Below are 17,417 nucleotides of genomic sequence, written 5' to 3'. Positions count from 1 at the left end.
TAATCTTAATTAGCCACCATTGATTTTGATTTATCTAAATGAATCCGTCAGATTAAAACAGCCTTGACCGCTGTCCATATATACAACCCTTTGCTGTATACATAATGCCTAAATCATAATGGGGAAATGCATTAAGCAAATATTTGAATACATGTTCAAGAAGCCAAATGCCTGTAGCTAATCGCTACATATCACAATCCAGAGATATTTAAAGCATATTAGGGTATTGTAGAAATAAATTCAGTACACTGATTGTAATAGCAATCCTGATTAAAACATTTTCACACAGCTAAAACAAAGACAATATGTTGCTTTCTGCGCTTTGGTTTTTAAAACGTATTATAACCAAAAAATAGAGACCACCAATAACAGCTGAAACACTCCACCAGAAATATCACATTCTCTTATCTAACCTCACAGGTGTGCTGCCTGAACAATGATCCACCCTCACAGCAACAATGTAACGCAACTGCAGTTTACTAGATTGTGCCATTGTTTATGCATCTGCTTAGGATTGATTAGACACCTTAGTCATGTTGTCATTTCTGTGCTTACTGGTATCTTGACTACTAAAAAATCTAACAAAATATTAAGTAACACTTTAACTACATGATCACAGGCAGTATGTCATTCCACTGTAGTCCACATGTTATACACATGTAGTTCATATGCAGTCTTCATGTTATACATGTACAGTTAAATACAGCTCCAAACTGCCTCAGTATCTATAGTGAAATGATAATATCTAAAGTAACTCTCAACAGTATGGCCCCGTAATGGACTCACGTGTTTTGGTGCGCAGGGGGGGTCGAGTGGGCACGGCGGGCGAGCTCTCTGCTGGAAAGTGACCGAGGGTCCACACAGCTGTCGAATCGTGAAGGTAGAAGCGCCCTGAGGGCGAGGGCGAGGGCGGGGCAGTGGGCTCCTGGCGAGCTTCCATCGTTGGGGTTACTGCAGCTGTGGGCACCACTGATTCCGTCCCGGCACTGGTGCCCGTGGTCACTCTGCGGACCGTGGTGCCTCGTGGGGTCACTCCCCGGCCCCCTGGGGGCAGCAGCCTGGGGGTCCGCGTGGTGGTGGTGGTGATGCGGGTGCTGATGCGGTTGGGGGGGCGTGGCGTGAAGCTGCCGGAGCCGGCAGGGCCCACCGCGCCAGCGCTGGAGGCTGTGGTGGTGCTGTGGCTTCCCAGCCCAGGTTGAGTTCTGCTGGCTACTGTGGCTGTAGTAGTCTCTGAGTTTTTGGGGAAGGTGCTGGGCTTGGATAGGAAGATGGGGTCCTGCCCAATCCCCTTGGCATCCACCAGGTCCGTGGGGACGTAGTCCTTGACCGAGCCCACCACGATCCACTTGAGCAGCATGAGGCTAAGGCCCAGGCCGATGAAGCCAATGAGCAGGGGCACCACGCACAGCCAGGTCTGCTGCCGGGGCCACAGGGCACAGCTGCCACAGCGCAGGGGTCCAGGCTCAGGGGGGGAGGGCTGCTCAGAACCCCCTGCAGCCCCCTCTGGATCCTCTGAGATCACAGCCCCCGACAAAGCAGGCGTCACAGCCTCGCTCATCCTGCTGGAGCAGAAAGGGTTAACCCCTGGGGTAGGGGGAAGTGGCGCATGGGCAGGACTGAGCAGAGGGGCAACAAGCAATACTAGGCATCGAGGAGCAGCAGAAATAGACAGAGAGAGCGGGGAGGAGAGTGTGTAGAAATAGAAATACAGAATAAATATATTTAAGATTTTTTGTTTTGAAGGAAAAATAATGAAGCCCCGGATAAAAACAAAACACAGTACAGTATAGAAATTTTAATCCCAGGCAAAACAAAATATATATTTCCAAAAATATATATAGATAGATATATCTAATATCTTTAAATATAATCTGTAAATCCTTCCTCTGGGGGAGTTGCAGTCAGTTCGCAGCTAGACATCGCCTCTACTGAAGAAATAAAACCATTTTAATTTTCTTAATGTTGTTTTCTTGATTTTCTTCCTCCTTCTCTCACTCCCTCATTCGAAGGATCAGTGGGGGCTCTTTACTGCAGCTTAGATTCAACGCTGACTCAGCTCATTCCCAGTGAATTCCAAAAAAACACTCGTTCACTTTCCACTCGTGCCTACCTTTCCCGAGCAGCTCCTGAGTTGTATAATTCCCAAGCAGCAATAGCAGTTGCAGCAGCACAGAAAAAAAAAGCACACAGACCAACAAGCTAAGCAGCTGGGGGTCTGAATCCCCCTATTCTTTCGCACCTCCTCAGTGCTCTGCCTCCCTCTGCTCTCCTGGTCCTGCTGCTTGGGTTGCCACGGCTCTCCGGCACAGTATGTCAGTCTTTCCGTTGACTGTCATTTCAAGAGAAGAAAAAAATCCTGCCGTACGCTGCTACATTCCACCACAGTGACGGAGAGTGAGAGGCAGACAGACACAGAGAGAATATCCAAGAGCTTTCTCCTTCTTCTTGCTTTATTAATATTCTTCTGTGATCACCCTGTCTCTGTTTTTATTCTTGTTTTCTTATTATTTTCTGCCCTCGTTATTTCATTTATTCATTTTCCTTTACTCTGGGCTCACAGATGCACCAACATCGCGCTGCAAACGCTCATGCCAGAGACACTGCTGCTGCTCAGAGAGAAAGAGAGAGAGAGAGAGAGAGAGAGAGAGAGAGAGAGAGAGAGGATAGCACCTGCTCCCCCCACCAGCCCTGGGACTGCACACTGCCTCTCATGGAGGGACGGCAGAGTAAGAGAGAGAGAAAAGCCAATCCTAGCACTGCTACTGCAGCAACATTATGAGAAGAAGCTCTCAGAGCCTGCAAATCCACAGGCCCAGTGGTATAGGCAGGCAGACAGACAATCCACTGTCAACAATCAAACAGTAATCCCAGCAACAAGGAGAACGGGAGCTGTCCCACACCAATCCAGTGCTGAAATGTCGACAGAGGGTGTATATGAGAGTCTGTTGCTGGCACAAGATCAAGAGAGAAAGAGCAATGTTATGGAGACTGGATAACAGAGATAAAGCTCCTCCTACCAGCCTAATGCAGCTCCTTAATGCATATCCAGTGATCCCTCAAGCAGATCCCATTTGAGAGCATTGCGAATGGGTGCGTAGTATATACAAAGGTATGTGCATTGTATATAGGTGAGAAATCATAGCTAAAGTACTGATTGACAGAGAAAAAAAAACAACAAGTAAATAGCAAATTCTAAATGGAGCAGAGCTGATACTCTGCCTGCCTACTTGAACACTGGAAATGGCCTGTTACTTACACACCCACACACTAACTTACACTCTCCCACCTACATACACACTCTCCCATCTACTTACACACTCACAAGCTTACTTACAACCCATCTGCCAACTTACACACTCACCTACTTACACACTCGCCTTCTGACTTACACTCTCCCACCTACATACACACTATCCCATCTACTTACACACTCACAAGCTTACTTACAACCCATTTGCCAACTTACACACTCACCTACTTACACACTCGCCTTCTGACTTACACTCTCCCACCTACATACACACTCTCCCATCTACTTACACACCTGACTGCTTACGTACACACTCACCCATCTACTTACACACCTGCACACTTACTTACACACTCACCCATCTACTTACACATCTGCCCACTTACTTACACACACGCCCATCTACTTACACACCTGCCCACTTACTTACACACACGCCCATCTACTTATACACCTGCCCACTTACTTACACGCTCCACATACACTAGCGCTCACACTTTTGATCTAGTTTTATCAACTTTATTATCCAACTCTTTAACTGAATTAAAAGCATCACCACTACTTTTACAGTATCTGATCTTGTGATCCACCTAACCACTAGCGAATCTACCAACTGATCTTCAGCATATCCACCAGCCCTCTCTCACCCTGCTGTATCCAGTGTGATCAGACTGGATCTGCTGTTCTTCTCATTTACCTTAGTCTTCTCTCTAAATATCTTATCAGTCTAATCTGTCCTACACTACTAATCCCTCCCGATCTGTCTTTCATAGTATCTATCTTTCTAATCTTTCAACCTCGTGCCATCTACGGGTGCTGCCCAACAGAGACTGGACTTTCAAACTGGATGGAAATGGTAGATGTGCAGATTTGCACATGGTTACAAAAAACACTTTTGCATTTCATTCTTTCAATACGTTACAGAAAGACTACACCCAAGAATAACTAATTAAATAATGTCAGTGTCATATATTGAAAAATGAATACAAATGTGCTCAGATTAGTTTACTGGTCTGCAGTTTTGGGTGGAGCTTTTCAAATTCTACAGTGTATCTAAAAATAATGTAGATGCAAACCTCTATGCTCTTGGGACAGCGCAGTACAATTTTGACTATTATAAAGGTATGTGGCAAGGCTGGTAACTGGCAGGTGGAAGATCCAGAGACAGAAGCTGTAAAGTGCTAATGCGTATGTTTATTAACAAGCAGTGAAACACAAAACATTTAGGAATTTGACCCCCTCCCTGCCAACCCAATATTACCCACACACCTGTGCACCAACACGGCATTCACCTGCCACAAGGTGCCATGAGGAAATAGTATTTATTCCTTATTTTTTGTAGATAAACATCCATTGAAAGACCATCATTTTAAAATTCCCACTACTGAGAACTGAGTGGTTTCAAGGCCCATTCACTTTGTCAACGCTCCTCTGTTGTGAAGCACCTGAACACTGTTGTAATAACATTGAGGTCGATGGTTTTGTAGTCTATCTTTTACATGCTGATTTAATGAAGCGATGCAGCAGAAAAAATACAAAAGTTTAGGGTTATCAGGTCTCGACTCATTAGTTAGCTAGCAGGTATAACATTATTGATTTTTATCAATACCAATCCTATTGATTTCAAGTATACAATGTTTTGTCTTCAGCAGTGTAATGGTCAGGTCTTTATAATGGAACTCATTTTTTCAACCTTGCTTAGAAATTAGCCTTAAGAAGAGCTCAAGATTGTATTAATCTCCATCAGATCCCCAAGACAGAAATATACAGTGTTAAACAATATACAGTATTAAACAATATTCAGTGATGCCAAGATATTTAGAAGGTAAGGGGAAACAAACACCCCACCACAGTCTTTCTGTATCAGGACTGCTGTTCCCAAACTTGGGCCCCTCACTTAACATTGTCTTGAACATTGACTGTATATGTTTTTTTTTTAGTCTTAACTCTCTATAATGCAGAGTAAAAAAACTACTTGGAAAAATGATTCTAAGAATTTGTTATCCACAGGTCTACGAAGGGTGAAGGGTGTCAAATTGAATGTCACCTTTTAACCAAATATTTGTGTGATGTTCTCTTAATTAAAGATAGTTTATTAATAAGCTATGATAAATGAATTTGTACAGTTGAACCCCTTCTGTCTCTCATTCTGTCTCTACGTTCTCAGTTGTCGCTCTTTAGATTAGGAGCAATACTGCTGTGAGGGGTGCTGTGTGCAGACTCTGGCTCGAGACCTCTCCCCAGGCTGGGACTCTGATATCCTTACTAATAATGTTCATGTTTACACAGCACAGTGCAGTTGATTACAGGTGAGATTTTACAGGTGTTAACCAGAAAAAATCCTATTAGCTCCCTTGATTAGAGCTCACACACACCACCAACACAAAAAGCTCTGTCAACACAACTCTGGAAGCTTGTCAAGATTCATGTGTGTGTGTAGGGGGTGGGGTTCTGAGAACCGAGCACCACCCCAAGAGCACATGACTTTAATTACAAACACGAATTTCACACAAATGAAAAAAAAAATAATTAGAGTCTAGAGGTGCAGCATTTTCTAGCTTGAAATGGAAAACCTAGCTCCACAGAGTCAAGGGAAACTAAGAAACTGTGGGAGACAAACAAAGTTTGTTTTTTTAACATCAGCATATGTTATGATAGTAATCCTGGTGGAGAAGCCACAGCCATTACCAGGAATGAAAGGGCTCCCAGTAAAGTAGAAATCTTGAGCTATTGTCCAGCAAAAGTAAACCTGTTGTTCCCAGGTAATCATTGTGCTCACTTGAACATGTTTTTATCCTCGCATGTTGTCCGATTCTTGTTGCATTGGACGAATGCCCTCATTTCAACTGTAAGTTGCTGTTACAAAAGAAATAAGTAGAATAAAATGATAATAATATAAAACAGCTTATTATTGGCTTACACATTCAGGTTGTAGACATTGTATACGGGCTTGTATTTGCTTAATGCAATCTTGGACTGCGACACATTCTGATCAGATGTGGACTGCAGCAGTCCCACCCCTTCTCCAGTGGAGGGCTCTGTCCTGGGTATCTTCTACAGTAAATAGCAGCCACTCTGACCTTCCTGCAGCAGTGCCTCTGGGATTGGTTCAGCTGAGAGTTCTAATTCTAGTCCTTTGAAGTCAGGAAATTGGAGAGAATGAATTACTGTACACTGGCCTCAAGAAAAACACAGCAAGCGTAGAGCACACGAGAACAGTGTTGTCAAGTGAATTTACGACACGCACATTAACAAACACAAAGAACACGCCAGAGCACGATATAAGAATTATAAGAAGATCACAATCCAAGAAGAAGATCCTGACCAGACTGACCCCGCTGCTTAGCTTCTGAAATCTGACCATCCAAATTCAAAGCATGAAACCGTGTCAACCAAAGAGACTCATTTCTAGAAGTGAAAATATAGACAGCATATACTACAAATTGCTCCGGTTTCATGCATTTTCACTGTAGTGTTGTCTTTCTGTCTGCGGATGCAGTTGTTACAGTAAGCGGCACATTCTCTTATTCTGAGAACGTTCCCCTGCAGTTTCATGTCTAAATACACATCTGATTGCTGGACTCTTAGTATTACAATTAAAATGACAGCGCAATACTGCTTCAGCTACTAAAGACTCTTGTCAGGAAGACAAAGTGTATCAAAGAATGTTCCACACTGCCTATACAAAGCAATCAGCTGCTCTGAAATGACGCCACTGGACTTATTAAACTGTTTGGTCTATAAGACAGTTTATTAAAGATGTGTGGCACTACCTGTGCAAGACAATTAGCTTTCCAAGAAACTGATGATATTAATCTTCATCTCCAAGACAGATGATCTCACTAACGCACTCAACCACAGTACAACACGGTGTGCCATACACAAATGATGGCTTGCAGGGCCACTGATGGTATTAAATCTACTAAGGTTTTGCTTCAGTGAAAATTTGATTTTCAGTAAAAAAAATGATACTTTTGACTCATGAACACTCAATATAAAAACCATAGTGTTCATTTGCAAATCCATAAACATTTACTTTTACAAGTTAGGACAACATTAAAAGGCTTGTTTTCCTGTAAGAGAAAAACTTTGTGCTGGAAAAAAAGCACAGTAAATGTGTTTAATTAGACTGAACCATACAGAAAACTACACAGCCGTCACAGTGTAAAGTTAGTGCACAACCAAAATCTTGTCTGGAGCAGAAATGATTGTTGTGATTATGACCCTGGCTCAAAAACTTATTGTTATTCAACTTGCCTGCTCCCAGATGCTTGATGCTGTGGTGTTCCTATAGTGGCCAACTGGTATATAAACCCTGAGTCATTCTCACATGGTTGCTTCCCATAGAGAACAATAGGAAAGTTTATTCTATTTTTTGCTTATAGGTTCTAAAGCCTATGAAGGATTACTGCTGCCCCCTAGTGGATATTCCTCTCTTCTAACCCAAATAAAATGTTTTGAGCAGAATTTAGGATTCTAAATTGTCTAATTGTGAGCAGGCTTAGGAGCTGATACACAGTTTACAGCTGATACTGGTTTATGTACTGTTACCTAGATTGTTTGCACCACATGACATTTTAAATATTCATTTAGAATGCATATAATCATGTGACCAAGACACAGATAAACATAACTTTTTAAATATGACTTGTGAATACTTCTGTGTTAGAAGGCAGATCTTTGTAAAAAAAAAAAAAAAAAAAGGAAAAACAACTGCTGCATTGTCCTTCAGCAATAGATTGCATTGTTCTTTGGTATCGTCACTAAAGTCGATTCAGGGTCTCAGCAGATCAGGTAAGTTTATTTGGTATGAGAGTCTCATTTCAAACCATCAGCGCATATCATTTCTCCCCTTCTCTCTTGCTCTCTTTCTCATTTCACACATTTTCAATTCTCTAAAGATTTCCTGACCCTTTCTCTCTCATTTACTGTACCCGCCTCTCCTCCTCCTCCCAACACGCACACACTAAACCCAGGCTTGCTGGGAGCAAGCATGTCTTTAAAAGAATGTATAATCACTAAAGGCTATTGAGTGACCCTTTTTAAAATGTAAGGGGAAGAACATGTTGGTTTAGTCAGTCTATAGAATGGATTGACGCATTGTGATGTACTATAGTATTGCATACGGGTAGAAGGTTTGATTCATTAGTGCATTAGAGCTGAACAGTACATTCAGTCAATAAGTGCCACAAACCATGTGCTGAACTGCATAAAAGAGTTGTTTGAATTGCTGTGACTGCACAGATATAAGCAGGTTGCTCAATAGAAGGGGTAGGTTGTGCATTTTAGTGTTCTTTTAACCTTTCCATGGTCATGACTTTGATGAGAGGTCCCACCATTACTGTCTCTCCAAATGTACCAAGAAAGTGGTCTCCACATAAATGCATTATTAGTAAATGTAATGTATTGTATATTTGTTATAGATTGCAGCATTGTGAAACCGTGTAAGTGTGGTCTTTAAAAAAAAAAAAAAAACATGGTCAAGTGTGGTCCCATTACATTATTGTTTCAGAAAAAAACATTGATGACAGTACATATATATATACAAAAAACACAACACATTTTTAGAACTCATCTTTCTTACAATATAACTCTATAAGTTTTTGTAAGCGAGTTAGATTTCACCAAACTGTTTCTGCAACTGCACAGAAGTGATTCTCTCAGATCGTATCGCTGCAATGATTAAACAGAGACTTTAATGGAAAATTGCTATTTCTGCATCAGCATCCTAGGAGAGATTGCATTCTTTTTAGCTTGGCAGCGAAAATATATCTAAAATAAACACACTTCTGGTAAACTACTGTAGGCTGCACTCTGCACAGATGTGCTGCTCTCAGTTTAACTGCAGGTCAGGTTGTTCTGGTTTCAAACTGGTCCACTGGCAGTGCTGCACAATGAATTCTATAGGCAAAAAAAAGTCTGTTGTAGAATCATTCATTTGGTCTGAATTCTGCAGCAGCTACCAGACAAGCAAAGCAATAATATATATTAAATTGCACACATTTGGAGATCATAAGTGTTAACTAATTCACATTCTGCTCGATTGCCACACATTTGCAAACTTGGCAAGAGTTTTTTTTTTTTCATAAAGCAGCACTGTGTAAAACAGATAAGGACATTAAAACCAGAAGAGCTATGATTTCCTTTCAGTGTTCATTTATATTTCATGCCTCTTTTCATCTCTGAGGCACGCAGTGTTTTGTTATTACAGCTATCTGCAGTTACCATACAACTGGAAAACTTCATTTTATAGAAATATGTAATGTAGTTGGTTAGAGAAATATGTAAAATAAGAACTTTACTTTATAAACCTGAGAATACATACTGACAGCTGTACCCCGCCAAGTGGAGATGTTACATCGTTACCAAAGACACACTTCCACACCAATAAGATGTATACCACTGACCACCAACAAACATACCCCTGGCTGGACCTTAAACCCACTGCAGCTCACTTTGCAACAGGAATAGCTCAGTCTAAATCTGTGACAGGCATCAAATTCTCCACTCCCAGCTGAACTGCCAGCTCCACCTCATGTCATCTCGCTAGGAACTAAGCATCTGTGTTTCTGAAGTCTGAGAATAAAGTGGTTTTATACAAGATTACAGGAAATTAGACAGAAATATCTGTAGTGTTCCCAAGAATGTGAAGCATCCATTTGGAAACCTATTCCTGTTTGTGAGGAAATAAAATGGTATCCCCGTAATCATACTGTTAATTAAAAACAATATTTCAATCTATTTCAATCTTAACCCCTGAAGGTACACAAGCAATTGAGCGGTTGTTCAAATGGTTCCTTCTTAAAATACGTTTGAAACTCAGGTATCGCAAGGAAACTAACAATTTGGATGACCAGTTCAATCTGTCAGTACATTTTAAATCCCATTTCGTGCATCTCACTGCATCATTTTATTTGTGGGACACATATGTCCCTTGTACCTTAAAGGGTTAAAGGGAGAGTTCAAAACAAATGCTTGGTGTACTTCCAGAAGGAAACACCATTTCTGACAAAAACCTTACAAAGTACACTACTGCTAATAATAGTAATACATGACCTGAACAAGAAAACGCCAAGCAGGATCTAATCTTAACATTGCCCAAAGGGGCGGTTGCAAAGTAAATATCATGAGCTTTATGACATCAAACAGAATGAGGAGTTAGTTTCACCGAGAACCACAAAACAAGCTCATTCCCATCCACCTGCTGTGTGTTAATTAGAAAGATGCAGTGCTTTCAAATTCCTTTTGAGAGCAACACTGCAAATCTCTTTAATACTAAAAAAAACTAAAAAACAATATAAGTTGGAAAGTAACACCTAAAAGCAAAAATGGTTTGTTTTCTCACCCTCAGTGTTTCTCACAATGCTGGCAAAGAAAGATTGCTACAACTATAACAACAATGTGTCCTTTACATTGTGGAGTACCAGATATCACAGACCTAGATATAACAGTACATAACACACCAGTCTATTTTCATGCTAATGCTCTCTGTGTTTTATTCCTTAGAGAGAGTAATGTCAGCAAGCCTGGGTAACTTTCCTTCATACTGTGTATAATACAGTTGTTTGGAACTACTAACGAATACCTGGAGGAAAATGTGATTATTTTAAAAATATCTAATTCATTGCAAGAGATACAAATGATTAAGTAACATTATCCTTTTTTTGAAATGGTAGTTCTGCCATTGTATCTGAGCCTGCAACCATACCACCCTGTTAGGCCAATGTTTTGGTAGATTTAAGAATTTCCACCTTTATGCTTCCCCTTATCTCTTTTACCTTTATTTCTCAATTCAAAGACAATGCCTTTTGTTCTTAGACATTACATTTTGATCGATAAATCATAAATAAAAGTTAGGAAGAAGACGAGGAAGGCACAGGTTCTTTCATCCTTCATCATCACTTGGCTAGCCAGAGAACAGAAGGAGAGAGAGAACTGAAGCATGGCAGCTGTATTGAAACAAAAGACAAAAGCAGCAAGTAACTTCACCAGCAAAATACAGGGAGGAGTGCAGGAATATCTTGGAGAACTTTGAACATGACACTGTGCACTGCCATCCTGTAAGGTCTCAAGAAAGGGTCATCAGCAGGGTCAGGCCTGCTCATGACTTCTTCTTGGCTTGTGATCTGCTTAGGTCTCAGAACGCCAAGCAGCAACATGTCCTCCTAACCCTGTCTACACTCCCACTGGCCAGACAATTGGAAACTAAACAAATAATAAACTACAGAAACCAATTAATCCTGTAACCAGAATACGCCAAAGAATGTATCACGCCTTCAGAATTTAGTTTTAAATTTACCAGATCACTCAAAATACACAGGTGTGTTATATAGGGCAATTAAAACATTATGCTGGGCAAAGACAAGGAGCGACAGCCAAGAGATAAAAGTATAACAATTTATTCATAACACATGGCATCTTTTAAAAGATCACATGCATGACTAAAATACAGAACTCACAATAGCAGGCAAGTAAGATTACAATTAACATCAATAAAGTAATTAAAGATTGGATTTCAATACAAGTAAATTACAATTAACATCAATGAAGCAATCAGAAATTGAATTCAGTGCTGGTACAATTAGCATCAATAAAGCAATCAGAAATTGAATTCAGTGCTGGTACAATTAGCATCAATGAAGTAATTAAAGATTGGATTTCATACAGGTAATTGTACAATTAAAACAGGCAGCTCATAGAATCAGGGCAATAGTGGTAAAACAAGTAATTACACTCCAAACAATTACACATGATACTACAACCATGTAATGACTACACTAAACAATTAAATATACTACAACCAAGTAATTAGTACACTCCAAACCAAGCGAATATCACACTACTACTACTACTATTACTAATAATAATAATTCAAATAAAGAATCCAAACCAATTCAAACGTTTCACCAAACCTCAACAATACAGCAAGTCACTCTCCAATAACCTTGTAACCAGTATTACTCTCGTTCAATGAGGATACATCTTAACATGGGGTAGTATAGTAAGCACTGAATTACTCAAGTTCACTCTAACCCAATATTACTCAAATCAATCCCCTTTTAGTAATCTAAGATAAAAAAAAATAACATGCATGTTTTCCTTCCTAAAGGGCAGCATGCAAGACACACAACTGCTTCTCCTAACCCTAACCCTGTCTACACTCCCACTGGTCACTGTCTAGAGAGCTGCTCCTCCTAACCCTAACCCTGTCTACACTCCCACTGGTCACTGTCCAGAGAGCTGCTCCTCCTAACCCTAACCCTGTCTACACTCCCACTGGTCACTGTCCAGAGAGCTGCTCCTCCTAACCCTAACCCTCTCTACACTCCCACTGGTCACTGTCCAGAGAGCTGCTCCTCCTAACCCTAACCCTGTCTACACTCCCACTGGTCACTGTCCAGAGAGCTGCTCCTCCTAACCCTAACCCTGTCTACACTCCCACTGGTCACTGTCCAGAGAGCTGCTCCTCCTAACCCTAACCCTGTCTACACTCCCACTGGTCACTGTCCAGAGAGCTGCTCCTCCTAACCCTAACCCTGTCTACACTCCCACTGGTCACTGTCCAGAGAGCTGCTCCTCTTAACCCTAACCCTCTCTACACTCCCACTGGTCACTGTCCAGAGAGCTGCTCCTCCTAACCCTAACCCTGTCTACACTCTCATTGGTTGTTCTCTTGAAGACCACCCCCTTACTTCCCCTCTTTTGCCTTTCCCTGTGTTGCCGCTGTGGCATTTCCTTGCACTCCCATTGCAGGAATAAACTATTATTGTAAAGAAGGTGTTTTAGCATTGTGAGAAGTGCATATGGAGGGCTGGGTTTTCTTGCCAAGAATAGCATGCTGCCAAGTTAAGATGCAAATCAAACAGAAAGACTATGTGGTGTAACCTTGAGATGCTGAAAAACACTGTCTCAATCTGTATACATGAATCCTTCAGAAATCCAATAATTGCCAGCACTGCACAAGTCATTTTGCTCTCGTTCAATATATATGTGTCCCTCTCCCTCGCCTGCAACACAGTTTAATAAATGCTTATCAAGGTGCAGACAGCACAACTTGTCTCGTTTTCTTTCTCTATTTCTATTTTTAACTTTTCTGAAGTCAAGAGAAGTTTTCAATCACTTTCAAATCCAATACCAGGCTTCTTGAGTCTAAGCCTGGCCTCTGAGCAGAGATACTGGCTTTCCATTCTCCCTAACACTGATACACACACAAATGATGGTTTGTGTAATAGAAATGTATTCACATGTAGAAATGTATTCTTTGAGAATGGTTAAGCGTAAGGCAGAGGGAAAGAGAGAGAAGGAGAGGGGGTAGATCCTCTTTTGAGGCTTCCTGCTAATCAGCAGACCATGCATGTCCATTATGCCCTTCTCATTAAAGCAAATCGCCTTGCGCTGCACGCTCCATAGAGCAGCATGCCTGCCATTCTAAATAACTGCGTAAGAGTCTTCAAAGCTTCTTTAATATGTAACTTGGCTGCAATATTTAAATAGACATGCTCTGGAGCATTGGTTACTATTAGTATTGTGCACCATGTATAATGGAAGTTCTGGTGTGCCTACAGTGACTGTGGTCTACAGCCTCAGGGCTCATGCCACCATGCAGCACTGCACTCCTGATAATTGTAAAGACAGAAACAATCAGCTACATACAAACACATTTTCCATGATAACTGAGAACTCACAACAGGTGTCTTGCAACTGCCTCTTATGTATCCATAAAACGTTTTTTTTTTTTTTTTTTTTTTTTAAAGAGCTCAAAACCTCAGTCAAAACAGAGGTAAGATTTAGCAGAGAGCTCAATACTGGGGATCTGAGAGCCAGCTAATTCAATACATTTTAGTATAGAAAACTCTATACTGTACTGGGGGTCTGAGAGCCAGCTAATTCAGTACAGTCTAGTTAGAGAACTCAGTACTGGGGATCTGAGAGCCAGTTAATTCAATACAGTCTAGTACAGAAAACGCTATACTGTACTGGGGATCTGAGAGCCAGCTAATTGCCAGCTCTTGTTTAAAGTGTCACATAATTCACAAATAGCTCCTTTCTTTGTGTTTATGTAGATGTGAGACTGCTGGTCCACCAGTTCAGCTACTTATTGAAGCCACACTGCAGTATTTTTGAATCCCAGTGTGGATCAGGCTCCCGGGAAGATGCCCTGTGGTTAGTCTGTGGGCAATGCACCAGCGCTTCAGCCACAAAGAGACGGCAATAGCAAGATTATCAGTCTCCCTCCAAGGCTGCAGCATTGTTAAAGCTGAACAGAGTGAAGCCGCAAGACAACAGCCTCTCATTACAACCCAGGTCTTTTTAATAATTAATTTCTTTCTACTGCAGGTAGCTATCAGACAGGCAATACTCTACTGTCTGGCACAAAGCAGTGCCTGATTCTGGAAGTAATGATTGTACTGGGAATTTTAATAGTAACTTTACCATGCTTCTTTCTGCCATTCTTCCCTGTTCTGTACCATGATCCTCTATGCAATATCACAGTTCTAAGAGCTATAGGCCTCCTTCTGCCATGCTCCCCTGCGCTATAACATGGACCCCAGTGCAATACTTTACCATGCTTCCTTCTGCTTTTCCATGTTCCTCTATGCTTCCCTCAAATGACTATACCTGCATATACCTGCCTTTACCATACTACCCCTTTCCTTTGATGCTTATTTTATAAACCCATTCATGCATTCTTCCCTTTGTTAGGCCTACAGCTCTGTATGTGCACCCCTCTGCTGTACCTGGTTTCTGGCAGTGATGTACAGTGGTATGTTTAGCATGGGCTAGTGGACAGGTTGATGTTTCCAGTCCTGTGAGTCACATGCAAGCCAGTTTTACATTTCAAATTGATGCAGCTTCTGACAGAGCAATGAGATGTACACTGCAGATTGAAGTTATATGAGATTTCTTTAATGGGTTCATTCATTTGGAGTTCACTCACAGTGACCGTTTGGGCATTAAAAGCATTACAAGTAGAAATACAAATAATATAAATGTAGCCATTACTTTTGACATCCAATCTGCTTTCCTGTTATTTTAAAATGAATAGATCTTTACACATGAGTCATTAATACACAGCTACATTGTAGGCTTGTAAGTAAGACAACATTAATACCCAATGCATTGATTCATCAATTTAATTTGATCACTCAATCAGACCCATGCCCCCCACAGAACAGCATCCAACCTTCAACCTGTGTGTGTGTCTGTGTGTGTGCATACCCATGTGTGTGTTTGTGAATGTGTGCACGTCTGTCTCAGTGTGCGCGCGTGTGTCTGGGGTGATTTAATCACAATTTGATTGCTTTTAGATTTCAAACAGTTTACTCTCCTCAACAAACTCATCAATGTAATATCCACCAGAATAATAAAAAAAAACAATGTCAAACAATGTCAAACAAAATCACACTTGAATAATGACACCCACAAAGTGAATAAATTGTACCTCTCCTAGTCCTCATTAAAACCCTAAACAGAATTAAAGGCAAGGTACTGTCAGTCCTCTGTCTGTCTGTCTGTCTGTCTGTCTGTCTGTCAGCAGGGGCACAAACCCTGCAATTCTAAAACATTCATTTGCAAAAAGAAAGAAAATGAAGAATGTGCAAACCTAGCAGTCTCGGAGGTAGCAGCAAGCACGGTGTGATTAAAGAGAGTGTTTGTTAAGAATTACATTAGTGGGACCGTTTGCATTGCCATTGGCAACCTATTAACCCAATTATACTCATTTAAGAGAAGAGCAATCTATATTTTCAAATACACATCATCAGGAAAAAAAGTGCTAATGCTGCAGTGTGTTTAACTGAAACAGGGGCCAAGTCAGCAGGGGTGCAGGCAGGCAGGGAGCGCCTGAAGAGGATATATTACAACACAGCGCCACTAAAGACTTGTTTACAACTCAAGACCTGTAGAGAAATCAGCATGTCTGCCATGTAGGCCCAGAAAGTGTCCGTCTGAGAGAGATCGGGTACCAACAAAAGAAACGTACTGCATCCTCAGTGAAGAGGCATAAATAGCTGTGGCTTAAACCACTTTTTTGTTTTTATTTACTAATTGAATTGGTCTTATTTGCTATTTTTAAAGACTTAATCCAACTGATCAACGCAATTTTCAACGGATAGTCAGGCCTTTTTTTTCTGGGGGATCAAACTGGGTCTGGTTCATACATGCTGAGTGTGAAAGGTTGTAATGAAAAGGAGAAAGAGATAGAGAAGGAGGAGGGAGCACTAGGTGGTGTTAAGAGAGAGATGGGGAGAGGAGGAGGGAGGGAGGAGAAGGAGGGGAGAGAGGGAGGAAAGGTGAGAGAGGGATGGGGTGAAAGGGAGGGAGGAGGAAGGAGGGAAGTGTGGAAGGAGGTGTTTGAGAGGGAGGAAGGGAGGGAGGGGGAGAGAAGGATGGTCAGAGAGCAGTAAAGTGTGGAAGGTGTTAGTGTATAAGGGGGTGCAGCGCAGTGACTGGTGTCCAGGGCAAGGCGATTAATCTTAATCGCTGTGTTAAAGGGCAGCTAGCCTGGTCTAGCACTAGGAGCACATAGAAATTCCTGTGAATTCATCTCATTTACGCCCAGTTAGAGATCCTCTGAAGCTGAACTAACTTCAAGCTGATTCAGACCTGTGCAGATTTAAAGGGACAGCGCCCTGTTCTGCTTCTTTTAGCCCGAGAATAATATTTTGGCAATATATTCTGCAGATAGCATCAACTGGCAACCACAATTTATTTGTGTGCTTTTAAATTAGTTACCATCTTTTTTTTCTTTTTTTTTTTTTAAATGGGACGAATTACATTTTACATTTTAATAAAAGATAAAAAAGAATTCTGGCCAGTCAATGATAACAAGATGTAGGTTTTTGACAGAAATAAATCATGCAGTCTGAGCCAATGAGAAAGCATCCTGAACGAGTCTTCAACCAATCAAATGTCATAATAAGAGGAGGAATTCTCAGAGATGGGGTGTATCATTAATTTGAAGAATACAAACATAAAAGTCAACAAATTAGACTGATTTTTTCTCGAATACATTAAAAAGCAATCAGCAGAAAGAGAGCAAAGGGGTCTCTTGAAACAGGAAAATGAAGTAAATTGAACAAGCTCTTTAATAATGTAATAATCACCACTTGTTTTGAGCATTTTATCATTTATGAATATCGTAGTAGCCTTAGTATTGATGAACAGT

The 17,417-nt window shown here is 41.1% G+C and overlaps 1 protein-coding gene across 1 annotated transcript; it reads right to left on the bottom strand.

Annotated features, from left to right (window-relative positions):
• Nucleotides 1-757: 757 nt before the first annotated feature.
• LOC131740142 (pro-neuregulin-3, membrane-bound isoform-like) lies at nt 758-2,939 on the bottom strand. The gene has a single exon (XM_059035265.1). It carries the CDS (start codon nt 1,556-1,558, stop codon nt 758-760), a length of 801 nt encoding a protein of 266 aa, XP_058891248.1. The 5' UTR covers nt 1,559-2,939.
• Nucleotides 2,940-17,417: the final 14,478 nt, after the last annotated feature.

This window comes from Acipenser ruthenus, chromosome 13 (assembly GCF_902713425.1).
Source record: "Acipenser ruthenus chromosome 13, fAciRut3.2 maternal haplotype, whole genome shotgun sequence".
Classification (NCBI taxonomy): Eukaryota; Metazoa; Chordata; class Actinopteri; order Acipenseriformes; family Acipenseridae; genus Acipenser; species Acipenser ruthenus.
This window is presented reverse-complemented; position numbering and strand designations above follow the sequence as displayed.